The following is a 19842-nucleotide window of genomic DNA, read 5'->3' on the forward strand; positions in this document are numbered from 1 at the left end:
GTGTACCACCAGTAGCATAGCTCTACTGACGTCCTGCGATGTAATGGCAAAACTCCCATTGACTTCAGTGGAGCCAGGATTTCACACGTGGCTGAAAGGGCAAATGCCAAGACTTGTCCATGACACTGTTTGTGGATATGGCCTCGTGCCCAGGATTCTTTTATGGCACAAGAGAAGCCTTTCACACCTGGCCATTATAGATCTGCACAGTGACCTTATGTGCAACCATTAAAGCTTCATTTTATGGGGTAGCTTGAGTGGCTACATTTCATGCCTCGAGGACAAAATGTGCGACCATCCCCTATTCTTTGTAAGCAAGTTAAACTGCTGTCATTCAGACTGCATCAGCTCTGACAAGCCCCAGGAAGAAAGTCACATCTTTAACAGGAGTGTGCACAGCTGGAACCATTGATTATACTCTAAATGGACTGTAATCACATGCCTAAATCAATCAAGGAAGCCTGGCATTATTTAACTACTGTGCTACATTTGACTTTGGGGAGTAGAGCATCTGTCTACAAGATTTCTTTGCTGTCAGTTTTCATTCCAATAGTTTCTATATGTACGGTGATTGCTGGAGGACACTTTGCGACACTAAACCCTCCAATTAAAACATTCTTTGTATGTTATATAAAAAACATAAAAATCCCAATTTTGTTCATGCTATATAGATTAGTTTTTACTGAAATAAGACATACAATAACCATTAGAAATTACATATAACAGCAATGTTACTTCACTCGGTTGCCATCTGACTCCTTAGTACTTCTAGCAACATAAGTGCCCTTTGTCCATATCTGATCTTTATCACTTTACTTCTATGACTGTACTCTTTTCCTTCAGCCCTTCAGCCTATCACATCTATGGGTGAGACCAGATCCTCATCTGATATCAATTCAACAGAGCTACGCCAATTTACCGCAGCTGGGGAGCTAGCCTTCTGCCGTCCAGTTTTCTACATCTAGCCCATTTGAGACATGCTCTCAGTTATATGTAACATTAGATTTTCATTGGGGGGAAAAAACTTAACATAAATTATAAAAACTAAAATAATGCTAGATGTACAGAGAAAACACACCATGGAAAGAGGGAAATTTAAGCCAGTGAGGTTAGATCATACTAACCAACTGAAAACCAATATTCTTCCTTTTCTGCATGGTATATGATGCATATATGGTACCTCCCAAAGGACAACATTCACTCACTCCACTGGACTGTATGTTGTACTTATTCTCAGTATCTGGCCCTTGCTAGTAACAAAAATGCAAACAATATTCATGGAAAGAATAATGGTATCTGGTTTGTAAACATTTTATATATAATTATGAGCAAATGGCACTTCTATTCTTCATCCATTAGCTTAATAAATTTTACTAATATTCCTACAGATAACTACTGGGTTCCTAATCTAAAAGAAATCTGGCATATGCAGTATGTATGTAGAAAATATCAATTAAAGTGTTTTTGAAATGGCATTTTCAATTAACACTTCAAGTCAGTAATTACCACCTGAATCCTTCACAACAATTCATAAAGTAAATAGCAATTAGGAATGCCATGTATTCGTTAAAAATCTACAAACAAAACAAAAATCTCCTTCTTATGACTCTGTCCCAAACTGTTATACACCTGCTTAGGAGGGAATCACAATGACTTATTGAGCAATTTTAGCCTCATTTAGTATGTGTGTGTACACAACACATAGACTGCAGTGGCAGTCATATATTCTGTGCCCAGTATGAGATCTTGAAATGACTCATGACTTCATTGGAAAGAATAACCCGCAGCCCATATTAAATGTACTAATAGCTCTGAATTTACTCAGGATAATAGCACAATTATCCCTTGTCACCACCATGCACTTCTCTCAGAGGTGAGGGGTGCAAGACTAGCATGTTCAATGAGGCACAGTTAAGAACCACATTGCCAGAGTTTGAGAAGGAGCTGGCAAAAGGTGGGACCCCTGATATCAAAGCACAGATACTAATACGAGCAATAGAAAACATCACAAGTGGGAACAGGGTGTAGAAGAGAGTACGGGTTATTTTGGGAGACTGAGTCCTACTGGGGAAAGGCAGCTTGGAAAACTGAAATTGAGGCAGAACTGAATGGGAACACAGATATTAAGTTAAATGTGCATCTCTAATATGGATATACAGGGAAGGGTAAAAGAAAACTCAATAGTAAAAAGTTCACCATATGAACCTAGCACTGTGCAACATAGAAATATGGAGGGGCGTCTATTTGATCCAAAGGCAACATTACTGGCCTTCCCTGACCTCCTCCTAAGCTCTCAGTTATTATTAATTACTTGTATTTTAGTAGCACCTGCAGGCCCCAAGTAAGAGGAGGCTCCATTGTGCCGGACAGAGTCAGAAAGAGTCCCAGCTCCAATCTAAATAGACAGACAAAGGGTAGGCACAGACAGGGCAAGTGATTTGTCATGATGCAGGTTAATGTCAGAGCTGAGAGCCCAAGATTCCCAAATCCCTAGCCTGTGTGCTATCTGATCCACCAACCTGCCCTAATATTCTAGTCATACCACAAAACGGACAGTATGCCTCACAATGAGGTTTTTCTAAAAATGTGTCTTAACTTTTATTTCTGAGACAGTGTGTCAGGTCAATACAGCTGCCGAGATCACCTTCTCCCCACTCCCACCACAAACGATACCGTTGTACCTTGTACTCTTTGTTGGGTATAGCAAATTAACGTACACGTTTGGTATTACCTACAGCAAGATAGGCAATGGCTGTATTTTTGGAAGTTCCCTGACTGCTTGGCTTCCATTTGCATTACAGTTACAGCCACACTGAGGAATCCAGTTGCAACATAGACACACTCGTAACACGGTTTGATTTTGCCTGTGTTGCTGGTACAAAGAATGCTATATCCAGTCACATGAAGAGGACATAATGCAGCCATCAAAACTCACCCAATAAAGTCTTCTTACAATACCATCAGGAATTCCTTTTGCATCTTTGAAAGGATGCTAAAATTAAAGTTACAGTTTGACTAACTCTAACTGCTTTGTGGCTTGTTGTTGCCAAGAAGGCCAATGGCATATTGGGCTGTATTAATAGGAGCATTGTCAGCAGATTGAGGGAAGTGATTATTCCCCTCTATTGAGCACTGGTGAGGCCACACCTGGAGTATTGTGTCCAGTTTTGGTCTCTTGACTACAGAAGGGATGTGGACAAATTTGAGAGAGTCCAGTGGAAGACAACAAAAATGATTAGGTCGCTGCCTTATGAGGAGAGACTGAGGGAACTGAGATATAGTCTGCAGAAGAGAAGAGTGAGGGGGGATTTGATAGCAGCCTTCAACTACCTGAAAGAGGGTTCCAAAGGGGATGGATCTAGTCTGTTCTCAGTGGTGGCAGATGACAGAACAAGGAGCAATGATCTCAAGTTGCAGTGGGAGAGGTCTAGGTTGGATATTAGGAAACACTATTTCACTAGGAGGGTGGTGAAGCACTGGAATGTGTTACCTAGGGAGCTGGTGGAATCTCCATTGTTAGAGGTTTTTAAGGCCCAGCTTGACAAAGCCCTGACTGGGATGATTTAGTTGGGGATTGGTTCTGCTTTGAGCAGGGTGTTGGACTAGATGACCTCCTGAGGTCTCTTCCAACCCTAATATTCTATTATTCTATTTTGCTACCAGATGTATCAGAAGCTTGTTCACAAGACTTTGGAAACATTAAGAAATATAAGCCATACACCACTTCACTTCAACTGGAAATATCAGGCAGTTTATTATTAATAATCAGACTTGCTTAATTCTTATTTCAGTGTTAGTTCCTTGCTAGATTACTGTTAGCTAAGAACCTTCTCAACAATATAAGGATTTAGGAAAATATAATCTCAGTTATTAATAAATGTTCTAAATTTTCCTTTCCAGGTATTTAAACTGCTTCTATTAGCTTTTTCAAAGCTACTGGTTTTCCCTGTGAAATACAAATCTTGACATTATTAAAAGCACTGGAGTCTCAATGCACAGTTGCCCTTCATTCTTCCCTTTCATTTTCCTCTCTTTGGGAAGGCTAGTCTGCCAGGTGACCTCCTACAGTTCCAACTTCTAAAATATGCTGCTGGGTATGTTTGATAAAATGCATCGTTCAGAAACAACTGGAAATCAAACTTCAGTCTTAAGTGCAGTGATAGATACAAGCAATGCTCTCAACTTATTTATGTTTCATTATTTGACAACTGTTAAAAGTATTTGACCAGTGACTAGATAGCAGATAATTTTTGGTTTAGTGAGAGTAGGGTAATTTTAATTTCATGCTGTGTGATCTCTCCACTCTATGACAGTATTTTTCCATAAGAAGTAGACAGCACAATGTGAGTTGAACTATATCTGAAGTTCAAGAAAGTATGATCTTTCTGTTAATTCTGTAATTTGTATTATTTTGTATTGGTATAAGAACAGGATTTAGGGGTCTCAAATGAGACCAAGGGCCCAGTGTGCTAGGCACCAGACCAACATGTTATAAGAGACAGGCTCTCCCCTAAAGAATTCATCATCTAGACAAGAGGTGGGAGAGAAGGAGTATGAGCCTCACTTTACAGGTGGGGACTGAGGCAGACAGAGGTGAAGTGAATTGCCCAAAAGGTGCCGCAGGAGGAGGAAGAGCTGGGAATTGTATCTAGATCTCCTGAGTCACAGTCCAGGGCCTTCAACCTAAAAGCATCCTGCCTATTTTAATACAAAAAGGACATTAACCAATGAGGAAGAGGCTGCATAGTCTCAAGTATCGTTAAAATGTCGCTTTGTAAGCACTGTTCAGTACCGTGTCATCACAGAAATAAATGTCATTAACTTCAGGATACATTTCAGTATTTTCAAAGAAGCATTCATATTCTCTAAATAAGTCACAGAAATTTGCCAGTGTGCCTAGTGACAACCACGTATATACAGGATAGCTTTAGCTACAGAGAAAATGAGTGAGGATTCAGAGCAATTGGAGTGAGGATTCAGAGCAAAAATGAGTGAGGATTCAGAGCAAGAAATTGTGCAGTACTGCACAGCATTACACTGAATGATGCATTCAAGAAGAAAATCACTTCCTTGTTAGGGATAACTTGCAATACTACAGAGTGCAAGAGGCAGATCTTTTAATGAGAGGGTGTCCCTGTAGCCAGATAAAGGAACCGATAAACATAATCTGGCCCATGATTTAGACATAGCACTTAGTGATAAATTTAAAAGCTGGAATGTGGATAATCCCGAGAAAGGAGGAAGAAAATGCATCACAGACCCATTAACCTGGAAGAACAAATGAGAGGAGTTTGCCTGTTAAATCCTTCTAAGCACTGCTATTTCTTGGTTATGCAGCAGGACAATCTTAGATTCAAAACAGAAGATGCTGAAATCTTTATATAGATGGCACTGCATACCTTCCACACATAAGCTGTTATAAAAATCCTTGCATATACCAAACAGAATCTTGGTTGATAATTAGATTCAGAAAAATACACTTAATCAAAGTGACATCCATTACTTCTTGCTACTATAAAATGGGCCTTGGGGCTCTCTGCATTGATTTTCTGGAAATATCTGCTGGCTGTTTAACTTGGGCAAAGAACGTGATCCTTATGGATCTGCTTTCCAGGCACAGTTCTGATTTTTTTTTCCCCACTCCCCCAGCTGTCAGCTCTGCCCAGTGTAAAACTGACAAAGAGTGGAGTGTTGGATGCCAAACACTGGTACAGTCAAGAGTACAAAGATACAGAGGGAAACCCTTGTGGCATATACTGTATCTATATTTATCAGTTCCACAGATGTGCTTTCTCAGCTGACTTTAATTAGTAAATATCAATTTCACTTTAGAACCAGAAACTTTCATTATAAATTCCTATCTTACATCAACAATGGATTGTTACGCTCAGTCCCTGCTCCTCTCCTCCAGCCCCCCAGCTGGCCATGCTCCTACATACACATGCTTGCAATACCATCTAAGAGAGGGTTCCAAGTAAAGTGTAGTCAGAACTTTACCAGGTTGCCAAGTTAGTTAAAAGGCAGCAAAACGTAAGCAATGAGCATCCCTCTCCCCATTTCACTTCAGCTCCTTTCAGGTTTTGTCCTTTGGGCATTGGCTCAGATATAAATTAGCTCAATAGCATTTGGTTTATTGCACAGCTTTATTATATTCTGATTGCTTTGAATTCCTGCATGGCAACAAAGTATCAGTGAGTCATAAACCAGAGGACTTGCCATGCCAGATCAGACCAGGGGTCTGTTTACTCCCGTAACCTGGCTCTGACAGTAACCAATGTCAAATCCCTCAGAATAACGTGCAAGTGGCCAATTAGGGCCTGATCCAAAACCTATTAAGGTCAGTAGAAGGGCCTTCATAGAGCAACCTACTCAAAGAGGAAATGTCTTACCTATGCCTGTTAGCAGTTGGCTTGTACCCAGAAGCAAGGGGATTGTGTCCCTTCTAAATGAAATTAATCCTATGTTATGTAATTGTGGATGTCCTAATTTATATATATAAAAAAAAATTTTATATATATATATATATAAATGTCTAGTCCTGGTTTTGAATCCCACTAATCTTTAGGCCACAATGCTATCTGTGGCAATGAGTTCCACAGATTAATTATGAGTCGTGTGAAAAAGCATTTCCTTTTTTCCATTTTAAATTTGTTGCTTTTCATTAAGTATCCCCTTGCCTTGTGCAGGAGGAGAAAGGCTACATAGAAGCACTCAATTCTGTATCATTCATTATTTTCTCTACTTCCATAATGTTTCTTCTTATTTATCTTCTGCTCGATTTCTTCCCATCGTCTATCAAGGCATATTAAAATTCTATTTTGCAATTACAGTTTCAACCAGTTTACCTGTTTGAAGGCTTATTGTGTAGAGTTTGCTGCTTCACCCCCACATCTCTTTTTAAAAATAGGTACAACATTTGCTACCCTCCAATCTGGTAATTGATTTCAATAACAGTTTGCATACATTTATCATCACCTCAGTCATTTCATTCTAAAGTTCCTGCAGAATTTTTGGATGCAATCTCTGCTCCTACTGCTCTTTAATTTAGGTTCTTAGTTATTTGCTCTGACACCTTCTCTTCTGGTGCCTCAACCTCATCTTTCTTACCTAAATCCAGTGTAGGTGTCTTCCCAACATCCTCTGTGGTGAAGATGGTTTAATAATTCTCCAACCAACAGAAATGCTTTCTAATAAGACAGAAAGCTAATTGCTGGCTTCCTTTCTAAGGCAGGGTATTCATAGCCCTTTCAAGTTGATGCTGCTCCACAGGCGTGCATCATTTTTTGAACACATTAACACTCTGGAGGAGCTTCCAAAAAGGCAGATACTTACAATGCTAATCCTTTTACTTTGCTCTTTTAAACAAATCAGATATTTTATGCCATCGAGAGTTTGCTATTCACACTCCAACTCTAAGACCAGGAATGTGGCCTGCATACATCATTATTTAAATTGTTCACAGTGCCATGGACTGTTCTCATAGGGACTTTTCATCAGGTATAAAACACCACATTCCTGTCAAAATTATGTGAAAGCATTTCAAGGCATATATTTGAACTGTTTGGTATTTATGAGTGAGTATAAGAATGCCAAAAATGTTTTCCCACTTTGCTCTGCTAGTCTAACTCAGCTAAACATTAACCTGGTTTGGCATAGGCTAATTTACTAGTCAAAATTACTCTAGAGAGCTTGATTCATCTCCAAGATACTATGGTCATCAGTCCCTTGAACAGAATTTTCAAAAGTGTTCTCCAATGGTCTAACTGCTGCTGCAGAAGTCAATAAGAGCATTGACTTGATCCTTGGTATGTGAGCATGGATTATTGACACGAGCAAGGATGGCAGGACTGGGCACCATCAAAGAAGTTAAACATTTCCAAATACAGTGTATAGTTTTCAGAACTTCCAGATTGAGGTGAAAAGCCAAACAACTGGATAGAACAGCACCAAAAGAAGTGAATTAAAAACATCTTGAGAAACAAAGCTAATACAGAAACATCACTCTCAACCTAGCGGCTTCATACTAAAACTCAAGCTAACTTCTGAATCCAAGACATCTGTATTTGGACTAAAGAAGAGACTAATGACCAGTGCCAAATGAGAATAATAATATAATATATGGAGATATACCTATCTCATAGAACTGGAAGGGACCCTGAAAGATCATTGAGTCCAGCCCCCTGCCTTCACTAGCAGGACCAAGTACTGATTTTGCCCCAGATCCCTAAGTGGCCCCTTAAGAATTGGACTCACAATCTTGGGTTTAGCAGGCCAATGCTCAAACCACTGAGCTACCTCTCCCTTAATAAACACAAAATCTGCAGTGACTCAGAAATTAAGGTATTTCACATCATTACAATGATTTAAAGCTGGAAAACAGTAGAACTGTAGTGTTCATCCTTATAAAAATCACTTTCATATTTTTGAAATTCAGCTATTTTATGTGACAGTCTATTTCCAAACAAATTCCCATTTTCCCTGAATAAAGTCATCTTAATGGACACGATACATCTACATCAGTTTTAAGTAGTGACTTCTAAGGGGCCTTGAGTTTCAAAACATTGTAAATCAAGAATTCACTTGAGAATTGCCAGTTCTTCTTATGTAGCTATTATTTGATGGATATTGTTTTAATTGGTTATTTAAAATATCATTTGGAAATTATATCTATTATACACAGGCACACCCCTTTCCCTTGTTGACCCTCAAATTATAGCTTTATATATTTAATCTACAGGTTTGAAAGAAAGCTTAAACACTGTTAGAAAGAGATTTTAATTCCCAACTTCAGACATTAATAAGCTAATTTTGCTGCCTGATAGTTTCACTTCTTAAGTACTTCAGGTATTTCTAGGCATTGTGACATGAGTGGCTGGCTGGCTGCCTTTAAAAAGGTACCCTGAGTTATACAGAACTATTCAAGAGCTAACAACTCAGCAGTGTAAGATTTGCTTCACCAGGACAGGGCTATCTGTTTAGGCATTCAACTAATTTGTGGTAAACAACCTACAATATTGCATTAGAGCTTCTTGATTCTTATTCCATAAATATGTTTCACTGGAAGGCAATTCCTTATTAATTTGTTTTCACTGATATCCTTACACCTTATGGCTTTTCTTCGTTTTGATTTAGCCTTGCAGACCTGTTAATCCATTACTGCGAGTGGGGGAGGAAAAGGAAGCTTTCAAATAAAATCCAAAAGGCCATCTCCCAAGCCAATCCAAGAAGCAAACAATTTTGCAACATCTCCGGCAGTCCTTTGCAATCGATCAGTTCCCGTTAGCATCATAGCTGCAGACAAAGCCTCGGAGTTAAGTGCAGCCAGCCCTGTAATCTTAAATGAATACAAACTCTTCAACCCAACCATGGCCTCCAAATCCGTACAGCGGGGAATCTCTACCCACAGCGAGCACCTCAGGGAGCTCCTGGAACCTTCGCGCGTCTCCAGTTGGATCCCCCACAGAATCCCACTCTCAGTGGGTCAATGAAAAGAGCAACTTTCCCCCCCACACACACACTACTGCCCAGCTAATCCCCCTTCCCCTCCAGCCGCGCTGCCGGTCAAGAGTCCCTGTGATGGGAACGTGCCTTCAGCACCCTGGAGAGTTCCCTGGGCGCCGCACTAGGAGAGCGGCCTGAGAGCAGCCAGCATCTCTCCCCCCTACCCACTCCACCCCCGACATCCAGCACCCACTAGCCCAATGACCTTTGGCAATGCTCCCTCTGACACCCGCTCCTTTCTACCCTATGGGCCAGCAACGCCCCAGTCCTACTCCCCCCAGCCCTTGGGGGTTAACATGCCCTGGCCACCCCATACACTCTGTGCCAGCCCCCTGCCTCCCCGTCCCGCCCTAGGGGCTGACACACACACCCCGGACCCTGCGGCTGACACACAAACCCTTCCCCCCTGGCCCTGGGGGCTGACACCTCCTCCCGCCCCCCCGGGGCTGACACTCCCTGACCCCCGCGCCCTGGGGGCTGACACCCCCTCCCTCCACGCCCTGGGGTTGACATCCCCTGACCCCCACGCCCTGGGGGCTGACACCCCCTCCCGCTCCCCGGGCCCTGGGGCTGACACCTTCTCCCGCCCCCCTGCCCTGGGCCCTGGGGCTGACACCCCCCTACCTGTCGTCGTTCTGGAAGGCCTGGTCCCCCAGCAGCAGGTCCCGGAACCGGTAGCGGGGCGGCAGGGGCAGCACCTCGGACTCCAGCTCGTTCATCTTCAGGGAGGCGATGTCCAGGATGACCCCGCTTCTGCTGCCGCCGCAGCCCCCGCAGGCGCCCGGCGACGAGAGCCTGCCCGAGAGAAGGGGACGGATGGAGCCGGGCTGGAGCCTCTGCCCTGCCCGCCCGACCCCCTCCCAGCCCCGCAAGGACACTCGCCTCCCCGGCCCCTGCAGCCCCGCCTGGCTCCGGAGCCCCGGGAGGAGCCGCGGCAGCAGCGATGTGGGCTCGGACCTGGGGGGGAATCTGGGGGAGCAGGCGGTCCCCAGCCCCCTGCTCCGCACGGAACTGGCGGGATGGAGAGGAAAGTGGTGGCTGTTGCTCAGGTCTGTGTGGCTACGCCCGCCCCCCATCTCCTCCCCAGGCCCGGGCAGCCGGGCAGGGCTGGGGGGTGGGGAGCCTTGCAAAGACCGGCGGCAAATCCCGGGCAGCGCGGCCCTGGGGTGCGGGGGCATAGCTGCAGCGTGGGGAGCGTGGGTGCACTTTCCCCGCTGGCGAGGCTGACTCGAGCACACCAGCACCCAACGAGCACGCACGAGTCAGTCCCCTGGCCAGCTGCCACACGCCCGGGCTAGGAGGATGCGTTCCCCCGCTGCCTAGTACAGGGGGGTTGCCCTGCGGTTCTTTGGAAGCCAGTTAACTGATCAATACTTCTGGTTCTGTTTCATGTGCAGTAAAATAGTATTCGGAGGGAATGTGCTGCAGCTAGCGACAGATTACACCGGGGGGTCACGGCTGTATCTCGGTGCGTGTGCGCAGAAATAGTGTGTGCGCAGAAATAGTGTGTGCATGAGCTCTGTCTTCTGCACCAGCGCTCTTCTCCCCACCTCCAAAAAGGTGAGAGAGAAAAACAAACCAGGCTATTTTTTAAACAAACTTTGGGGATAAGATGAGGGGAATTAAACTGCTCTCCACTCAGCAGGGAGCTACTGATTGCATCACGTGCCTCTGAAAGAGTGTGAGTTGCAGACACTACAAGAATGGTTAAACTAAGCGAAAATTGTTCCAGATTTTAACAAACCATGTCTATTATTTCATGTCTCTCTCTGTATAAAGCATGTCTAAGCTATGTGAGGTTGTCCCTTTGAATCAGCTCTCATGAGGAAATCACTCTATGTGATCATCAGAATAACTCAAATTTCATGGGCTCTTTAAGGAGGCCTGGAGGAACACCAGAGCCTTGGAACTTGGTGGATGGAGAAGCTGCAATAGATTTGCAGGAAGTTTATTCCTATCCCTCGCATCCAACAGGCAATTTTAGGGCTCAAAAATGACAAAGGGTGAAGGACACCAGCATTGTTACTTAGGTTTATAAGGGCCTTATCCAATACACATAGAAGTTAATAGAGAAACTTCCACTGACTTTGAATCAGGTCCTTAGACTACAACATGCATGACATACAGGAATACAAAAAGAACAAGGAGTCCTTGTGGCACCTTAGAGACTAACAGGACTCCTTGTTCTTTTTGCTGACACATGGCTACCACTCTAAAACATATAGGAATACAACAGAACCTCAGAGCATGATTCCAGATTGGCATCTACAACAAGACAGCCAGGATGACTGCAGAAAAACATTCCAAGGTCCTTCACGCCCTCTCACAATTTTGTTTTACACTAGTCATAACTCAGAATCCTCTAACTTGCCAGTTGTCTAGGTTATAGAACGACTATGTGCTGCAGTTCTTAAGGGTGTAGAGAGCAAGTGGCATACAACATTTCTGCTGAATGCAGCCCAAGAAGCTAACTGAACTCAATCCTCAGCACTTTCGATTAGCATTTTACTCACTACATTTACCACAGTCAGTCCTATCCCTTCACTCTATACCTCTGTAATAAAGGGCTGTCTGACTCTTTTTACCTGCCACACACACAATGAAAGCCAAAGTCTGCACTGATTTGCACTCCCTTGGGCCTCAGGAGGGAAATATAGGGGTATAAATCAATTCAGAAATTGGCTTTGTATATTGAAATAGGTTCAAGTGAGAAGTTGAGCCAAATTCCACTGAAATCAAGGAGTCCCTCTGGGTTTACCCTGGTGTCAGAGCAGATGTTGTTCCAACTTCTTTGATCTTACAATGTAAGGAGAGATCTAATTATACTTTAATGGCAAAGCCCCAAGCTGAGGCTTTCCTGCAAGAAGAGTTTATCTCTGGTGTTCTGCAAGTTGCTTTTATTAGGCCACATCCTATCTATATTTAATAATTATAGGGTGTAATCCTGGCCCCAGTGAGACCAATAGCAAAACTCCCATTGACTTCAGTGGGGCCAGGATTTCACCCATAGAATGGATGCTAAGAGAAATACTAGGTTATTGAATTTTTCATCTCTACATGTGATAGCATAGACATAAAAATAAGAGGAGTCAAAGCTCTCTCTTCAGTCATGGAAGATTAGAATTCCACCAGTGGAGCATTTCCTCTCTCAAAGGGTGAAATCTGTTGAACAACAAGTTCCTGTTCAAAGGAAGATGCCATTCCCTTCCCTAGAGATCATGTAAACTGTTAAGGCTCAAGACCATACACGGTGCCATGCAGAAAGGGAGCATTCCTCTAATTAATTTCCAATGGGCAAATAAAAGCCCCAGTCCTGCAAATACTTTATGCACATATGTAGTCCCGTTGAGTTCAACTGGAATAGATGAACTCAGGGAATTACTCACATGTGTAAAGTTACTTATGTGTGCAAGTGGTTGCAGCTCTGAGATGGTGCAGAATTTATTCCTGGGGGAGTTCTGCACCACTGCACATGTGCAGAGTTTGTCCCCCGCAGAGAACTGACTTTCTGACAGGGAAGCAAAGGGAAGCCACAAGAGTGGTCATGTGGCTCTCCCCAGCAGTATGTTTTGGGTGCCCCGGGCAGCCAGCAGAAAGGTAAATCACTGAGACGCAGGGGGCAGGACTGGGGAAGACCCGGCTGGTGGTTCCAACCCTGCACCAGGCTCAGCTGCTAGTCCTCGCTGGGCTGGGGAGGACAGAACTTCCTCTTTCACTACACGGCAACTGGGGCCGGGTCAGACCCACCTCGAGATTTCTCCCCCAGCTGCAGGAAGTTCTGCAAACTCTCACACACACACACACACACACCCTGCTTCCCGCACCCATCACTCCTCAGTTGCAGGGGGAGGGATCCCTGCATAGGGAGATGCTCCCCCATCCACCCAACCCCCATTCATCCAGACCCCCTCATACCCAGACCCTGCTGTCAAGCCTCTCCCCAGCACTCAGAACCTGCCCCCCACACTGAGCCCCATTCCCCCTGCACCTGGATCTTCCTCCCACTGAGCCCATTCCCCCAGATTCTGGACCCAACACTAAGCCCCCTATACGCAGACCCCCCTACCAAGTTCTATCCCCCCACACCCAGACCCCCCCTGGCAGAGCCCCAACCACCTTCACCTGGACCCCCTGCAGAGTCCTGTTACCACTGCACCCAGATCGCCCCCCAGCAAGCTGTGTGCATCTCACCATTGGAGAGAGTGCTACTAACACAATATAAGAGCTTTCTAGACCCAAGCTGTCAAGGTCCCTTGCATAACATTCCTATGTATAAGGAATTTATAACGCCGGTCTCTCCAGAAAGTTGGGAATTCCACGATGTTGGGATGTCACAAAATAGTCAAATCGTATTCCAAGTTCTAGTGAAGTGTCAAATCAAAGTGCCATCGCCAAGCCCAGTTATTGCCTAGTAGTCAAACAGCCGTGGAAAACAACTTGACATGATTTATTGTGGTTTAATTTCAATTCTTGCTTCCAGAATCCTGTGCATGTTCATATTTATGCTGCATGCAGTGTAAGGAGTTATAACAACATCTATTAATGAGACATTGTAATTTTGCTCCGACTCACAGAGTCTGTTTACTCCCCGGCAGTGATAACCTCACACAAAGACTGGGGATAGAGTGCTGCTTTAGGTCTTGGGCGCAGGGAGATGGCTGGACTGAAGCTAATGTGATCAGAGAGAAATTAAGCTGTTTTATTGTAGATCTGGAGCTAGACAGTCAGTCATTTTCCTGTATTTCTTAACAAGGATGATCTTTTGGAGTCTGATTTACGAGGAAGCTGACTGCTGCATCAGCCTTGGTTTTCTTTAATAAAATTTCTCACGTGTGGGCTGGCAGAAATCCTGCTCTTCTCTTGCTGTATTTGAACACAGGGTGCATGCAGCAGCTATGCTGCTGACAGCACCATCATCAGAGACTGGAAATGCATACAAAGGACCACATGTATCCCCTGCAGGACTCCAATGACTTCCTTGGAGCTGAGCCAAGGAGATTCTGACACACAGCGTGTTCATCCAATGCATCTGTGATGCCAATGGGAACCCTTAAAGTGCTGTCAAAGTAGCATTGAGCTTGTCAGGACCCAATAGTCCAATTTTGTTTGTAGGAAAACTTTTCAGGGCTCAGACAGTTGTTTTAAATGAATTTTAAAAGCCATTGATTCTTTTGGGGACACAGGGAAGTTTTTTTATCAAGATGTTGCACTGACTGATAACAAGGGATGAAGGCAAAGGTAGTGAAACAAGAACAAGGAATCCTCGACTCCATCTCAGTCAATCTTTTGCATGCTGTGAACCATATGCAGAGTGATGTGCACTCATGCTCCAAGGCATAAACCAATCATAAGCTGCCTAAGGTCAGGAAGGAACTTCCTCTCTTGATAGATGCCATAATTATTTAGTACAGGGCTTCTTGCACTTACCTTTAAGCATCAGGTACCAGCCATCATCAGAGAGAGAACACCACACTATATGGGCTACTGGTCTGATCCACTCTGGCAATTCCTGTTCTATTGACACAATAAACAGACCCACCTCCTAAAAGGGGCTGACCATCTCCAACTCCACTGATATCCATAAACATTGCAGGTTGTTCAGTACCTCTCAGGATCATGCTCATTGTTAAGACATGCTCCTAAATCCTCAACAGCAATTTAGGGCCTGGGGATCCTGCAAAGTGTCAAATGCCCTCTCCTCACTGCTGTTATATAAATGCACTTCTGGGTCCACCTGACAAAGATTTAAATTGGGAGCAGAAAGCTCTGAGCACCTCACATTACTGTCCCCTTCCACAAGAACCAGAGGACAAACAGAACAAAGGATGTTGCTTCCTTCTAATAACACTCTGGACTTGAGTCTAACGCAGCTGCCTAAATAACCCTCTGCTAGGATCCTGTTTAGTTTGGGAATGTAGAGGAACAATACCAGTGTTGTGTGGGAAACCAATGCCCAGCACTGAGGCTTAACCAGCCTTATCGCACTGGGACAGCATGTACCATCCTCTATCCAAGGGAGAGAGGCCCTGCTCCCCTCCCCTCCACCAGCTTCAGTCCAAGAAGTCTGTGTGCATCTGACAGAAAGTGAGCTCCCAGCACCTGATCTCATTACTCCAACCCAACTCTCCTTGGCAAAAGCAGAACCACTGTCTTTGGCTTCATACCACTGTGCACACTGTAAAGCCGTGGCACGTTGTGGGGTGTCTGTTGTCACCCTCTAATGGCTGCCCGTAGCCTACAGAGAGACAAGGCTAGTCACTCGTGACTGATGGTGGAGCAGTAGAGGTGGCCAAGTTTGGAGCCAGACGGCTTGGCCTCCATCCCTGCTCATGACAGACACGTCTGTGTCTGCAGCACAAAACGTTGTTACAGCTGAATTCGTTGGTTTGGCTGGCAAAGTGGCTATGCTAGGAGCTACCTGCTAGGCATAATAGGTACATTCATCAGACATCTGCCTAGTGGGGGGTGGGATGTAAGGGGTTCACACTGCCATTCACAAACTACCCTTCTTGTGTCATTCCAGGACCCGCGTCCCAGCAGCCACTGACTCTTCAGGGCAATGTGTCCAGATTCCCCTCAAACAGCAGGAGAATATTCTCTTTGGACTGCCTTTCACCGGCTGCGAGCAGTCTCTGCAGGCCTCAGCCCACTGACAGCACAGAACTGCTCTCTTGGCTGTTTGCCCGCACTTGGCCCTCTCCTTTCCCAGAGAGCATCTCTTTCACATTAGGAGGGCGAGCAGAGATATGATCTCGGGGGTCTCTCTCAAAATGGCCAGACCTGGCTTTAGGACACAGCAGCTGCACCAACTTCTGATAGAAGCCCAAAACTCCCACCTACCCGCCCTGCTTTTAATCAAGTGGCCGTGGAAGGGTTCATTTGCGGGACAGAAGGCCGTCTTCCACCTTAGTCTTTTCAGAAGGAAATACTAGGCTGAACCCTGAGGTAGGGCATCCTTCCAAGGCTCTGGTCCCCTTTGGCTGGCCTCCCATCGCCCCTCACAGCCGTGGCCTTTCAAGATGGCTTCTCAGACGGCCCACTTGCTGTGGCAGCCCTCCCCACACTCTGACACCTCCTGGTGAAGGATTTGTTCTCAATTTCAGCCAACGTGTTCACTAGACAAACTGCCCCTCTGGCTTTTCCTTTCAGTCAGAAAGCAGCCATGTCAGCAGCACCAGAGATCACTCAGGCCATTCTGATCCAGCACAGCACCAGGGCTTCTCCATCACCTTTCACAAAATCAGAGAATCTTAGAAGATCAGGGTTGGAAGAGACCTCAGGAGGTCATCTAGTCCAACCCCCTGCTCAAAGCAGGACCAACCCCAACTAAATCATCCCAGCCAGGGCTTTGTCAAGCCAGGCCTTAAAGATCTCTAAGGATGGAGATTCCCCGTTCCGGTCTTTGTTTCCAACCACGTCCATTCAGGAAGGGTGGGGCTTGTGGTCAGTGCACAGGCCCGGGGCTCAGGTGACTCATGTTCAGTCCCAAGCTCTGCCAATCCATCTGTGTGAACTTGGGGGAATCACTTCTTCTTCCTGGATCTCAATTTTCAAAGATGCTGAGCAATGCCAACTCCTCTTGAAGTCACCAGAGCTGCAGATGTTCAGCACCTCGGTATGCTATGCCAAGTAAGTCTTGGACTTAGCAGAGTGGCTTCTTTCTTGGTCTCTCTTCTCCATCGTCACAGCAGAGGCATCTCTCACTTTCCACATACTCCTTGTTCTCACTTCTTGGTAAGAACAGATCCTCCAGGTGCTGGGCTCACTAAAAAAGTTATCATCAGCCCTGGCCTCTCTGATGAACAATAAGCTATTCAGGAAACTCTGCCTCTCCGCCTTTAATTTTCTATATGTTTTAAACAATACGTACAAATCACCATCATTTCTGGCTTCTCCTCCCACAGCTCTTATGGTTACCTGGTTACAGTTACTTTTCCCCTTCCTTTTGAGTGACATCCCTGTGGGGGTCTCTCAGGGGCCAAGTGCGTAGGGGAAACACGTTCCTTCTCAACTGTTAGGCTGGAAATGAGACAGCCCCCTCCTCCTGTGTAAGTGACACACATTTTCTAAAACCATCAATGCAGGCTCCTTTGCAGTGAATGGAGCAATAAGCAGCATGCAGAAGGCAGTGGGGGTGCACCAGCCCAAAGAAGAAAGGAGGGGGCAGAGAAGCTTGAGAAAAGCAACACACACACACACACACACACACACACACACAATTCATGAATGGAAAAATCAAGTGTGAAAGCTGGACTAGCCCCTTGGGCAGCCATAGCTTCGCCTCAGCATGTCACCTAGACAGACACTGACCTTGGCAACTTTATGGGATTGAGATTTCCACAGGGATCCCTGCTCAGTGAATAATTCCTTACAATCATTTTGGGCACAAAGAGGTTTCCTCTGTCACTGTCTTGGTGGGACATGTTCTTCCACCTCCCTTTCAATTGTTCAGAATGAAAACTCCAGTCTCCACTCACACGGAGCTTCTCCTGTAGCTGCCCCTCAGCAGGCTGGAGCCTGGAGTTTCTCCTGTAGCCGTCTCCCAGCAGCTAGGTGCACTGGAATTCTATAGCGGTCCCACAACACACCGGAGCACTGAAGCACAGGAGTTAATTCCACGCTCTTATCCTCACTGCCTGATTCCCCTCACAGCCTCCAGCACCAGGCAGGACTGTATTACACAACCCTGTGTGCTGACAGGTGCAGCTGTTTGTTTGAGGGAGAAAAAGAAATTGCTTCTTCCCCGCCAGTTTCTCTTTGAAGATCCAGAGTTTGCCTCTTCTCCCATCACCCAACAAGCACTCAACAAAACGCAGCGCGGACAACATGAAAACACGGGGGCTGTCTGAGCATCAAAAGTGTCAGCATCAGGTGCGTCAGCAGAAAGCCTGGGCACAGACAGCTCTCTTGTCTGTAGCACACACAGAAGTCAAGCCCACCGCTAGGTCTCGCGTGCTGCTGGAGCTGGAACACGGAGTGCTGCGTGGAATGCCCCAGGCTGCCTGGAGCCATATGGAGTTCATTTGCTTCGAGCCAGCATGGCCCAGATCCAAGAGTTACGCAGTGGTCAGTCACTTCCCACACAGATGCCTGTTCGCCTGTGTGCGCTCAGAAGGGCCATTCTGATGAAGGCAGTGTGGCCAGCTACACCTGCCCTGCTGGTCAGAACTTATACACAAACCATGGAGATGCAGCAGAGGCCAATACCTGTGGCCACCAAAATAAGACAAAATAAAAGGGAAGGAAAGTTTCCTCCCCTGTGCTGTCCTCTCCCTTGAGTCAGTTTACAGTATTAAGAAACTACCTAGAGCTGAAAAGCCAGGAATTTTAAAACCACGCTGATGTATTATGTACTGGAATGGAAACAAAATCCTGCACTTTCTAGGACAACATTTCTTTGTCTACTGGGCAATTAAAACAATTGTGGCTTTTCTGCCTTCTGCCCAATGAGTAAAACCCATTTTTATTAAAAAGAGGGGGGAGAAACATAAAGGCACTGATTGAAAGTGGGGTGTTCCTGATGATGTTCCTGCAGAGAAGGAACCAGTGCCTTGATGCTAATGCTACCACCAGCACTCTATTAGAGGAGGTCTTGAAATATTTAAAGAGCCATAATTAGGATTGAATATAAAAAGCTACTGAGCTGAGCACATTACTCACTTCAGGATAAGTAATGCACTCATTTTTCACGGCTACCTACTGTCCGAGTGATACGGTAATTTACTGCACTGTTGCGGCAGTTAGGGTCTGCCGAGGTACTTAAACAGCCTCGTCACCATTGTATCCGAGCATCTCCAAGGTACTTAGAGATTTGGCGTCCCAACATCCCGGGGAGGGAAGAATGGCTCATCACTGCCATTTACAGATGGGGATGTGAGGCACCAACTAGAGACTTGTCCAAAGAAAGCTTTGGTGAAGCAAGAAATTGAACCTTAGCTCTCCTGGATCCCATCCCAATGCTTTAACCCCAATGGCATCCTTCCTCTCCTGCTCACTGCTAAATCACTCCTAATGACGAAATGAACTTCCATAGCATCTGTCACATAGGGATTTACAGAGCCATCACCACAGCAGTCCAAGTCCTTCATAAAGCTGTTATCAAATCTCCCAGCAGGTGAAAGGAGCATGTCAGAATTCTTATCTCCATTTTTCCTAGAGAGGCATTAAACCATAGTGATATTAAGTGTCTTTCCTGGTGCCCATCCTCCCAGATCACAAAGTGAGTCCATTGCGTAGCCCGGAATAGAAATCAGGAGTCCTGAATCCCAGTTTCCGTCTCTGCCTCTTGCACACTACAGTCCCGCTTGACCGGTTTCAAAGAGAAGGAAAAAAATATCTTTT

General features: G+C 45.3%; 1 protein-coding gene across 3 annotated transcripts in view; it reads right to left on the reverse strand.

The window, feature by feature from the left end:
* KCNT1 (potassium sodium-activated channel subfamily T member 1) overlaps positions 1-19842 on the reverse strand; it is a 192998-nt gene that overhangs the window by 156755 nt on the left and 16401 nt on the right. For 2 of the 3 annotated variants that reach the window (XM_032767569.2, XM_075060458.1), the window contains exon 1: positions 10126-10249. In XM_032767569.2, coding sequence (XP_032623460.1) covers positions 10126-10220 — 95 coding nt within the window. In that variant the 5' untranslated portion in view covers positions 10221-10249. Of the gene's footprint in view, positions 1-10125; positions 10297-19842 lie in introns of those variants that run through there. The other variant, XM_032767561.2, reaches the window with a different exon arrangement.

This window comes from Chelonoidis abingdonii, chromosome 24 (assembly GCF_003597395.2).
Source record: "Chelonoidis abingdonii isolate Lonesome George chromosome 24, CheloAbing_2.0, whole genome shotgun sequence".
NCBI classification, from domain to species: domain Eukaryota; kingdom Metazoa; phylum Chordata; order Testudines; family Testudinidae; genus Chelonoidis; species Chelonoidis abingdonii.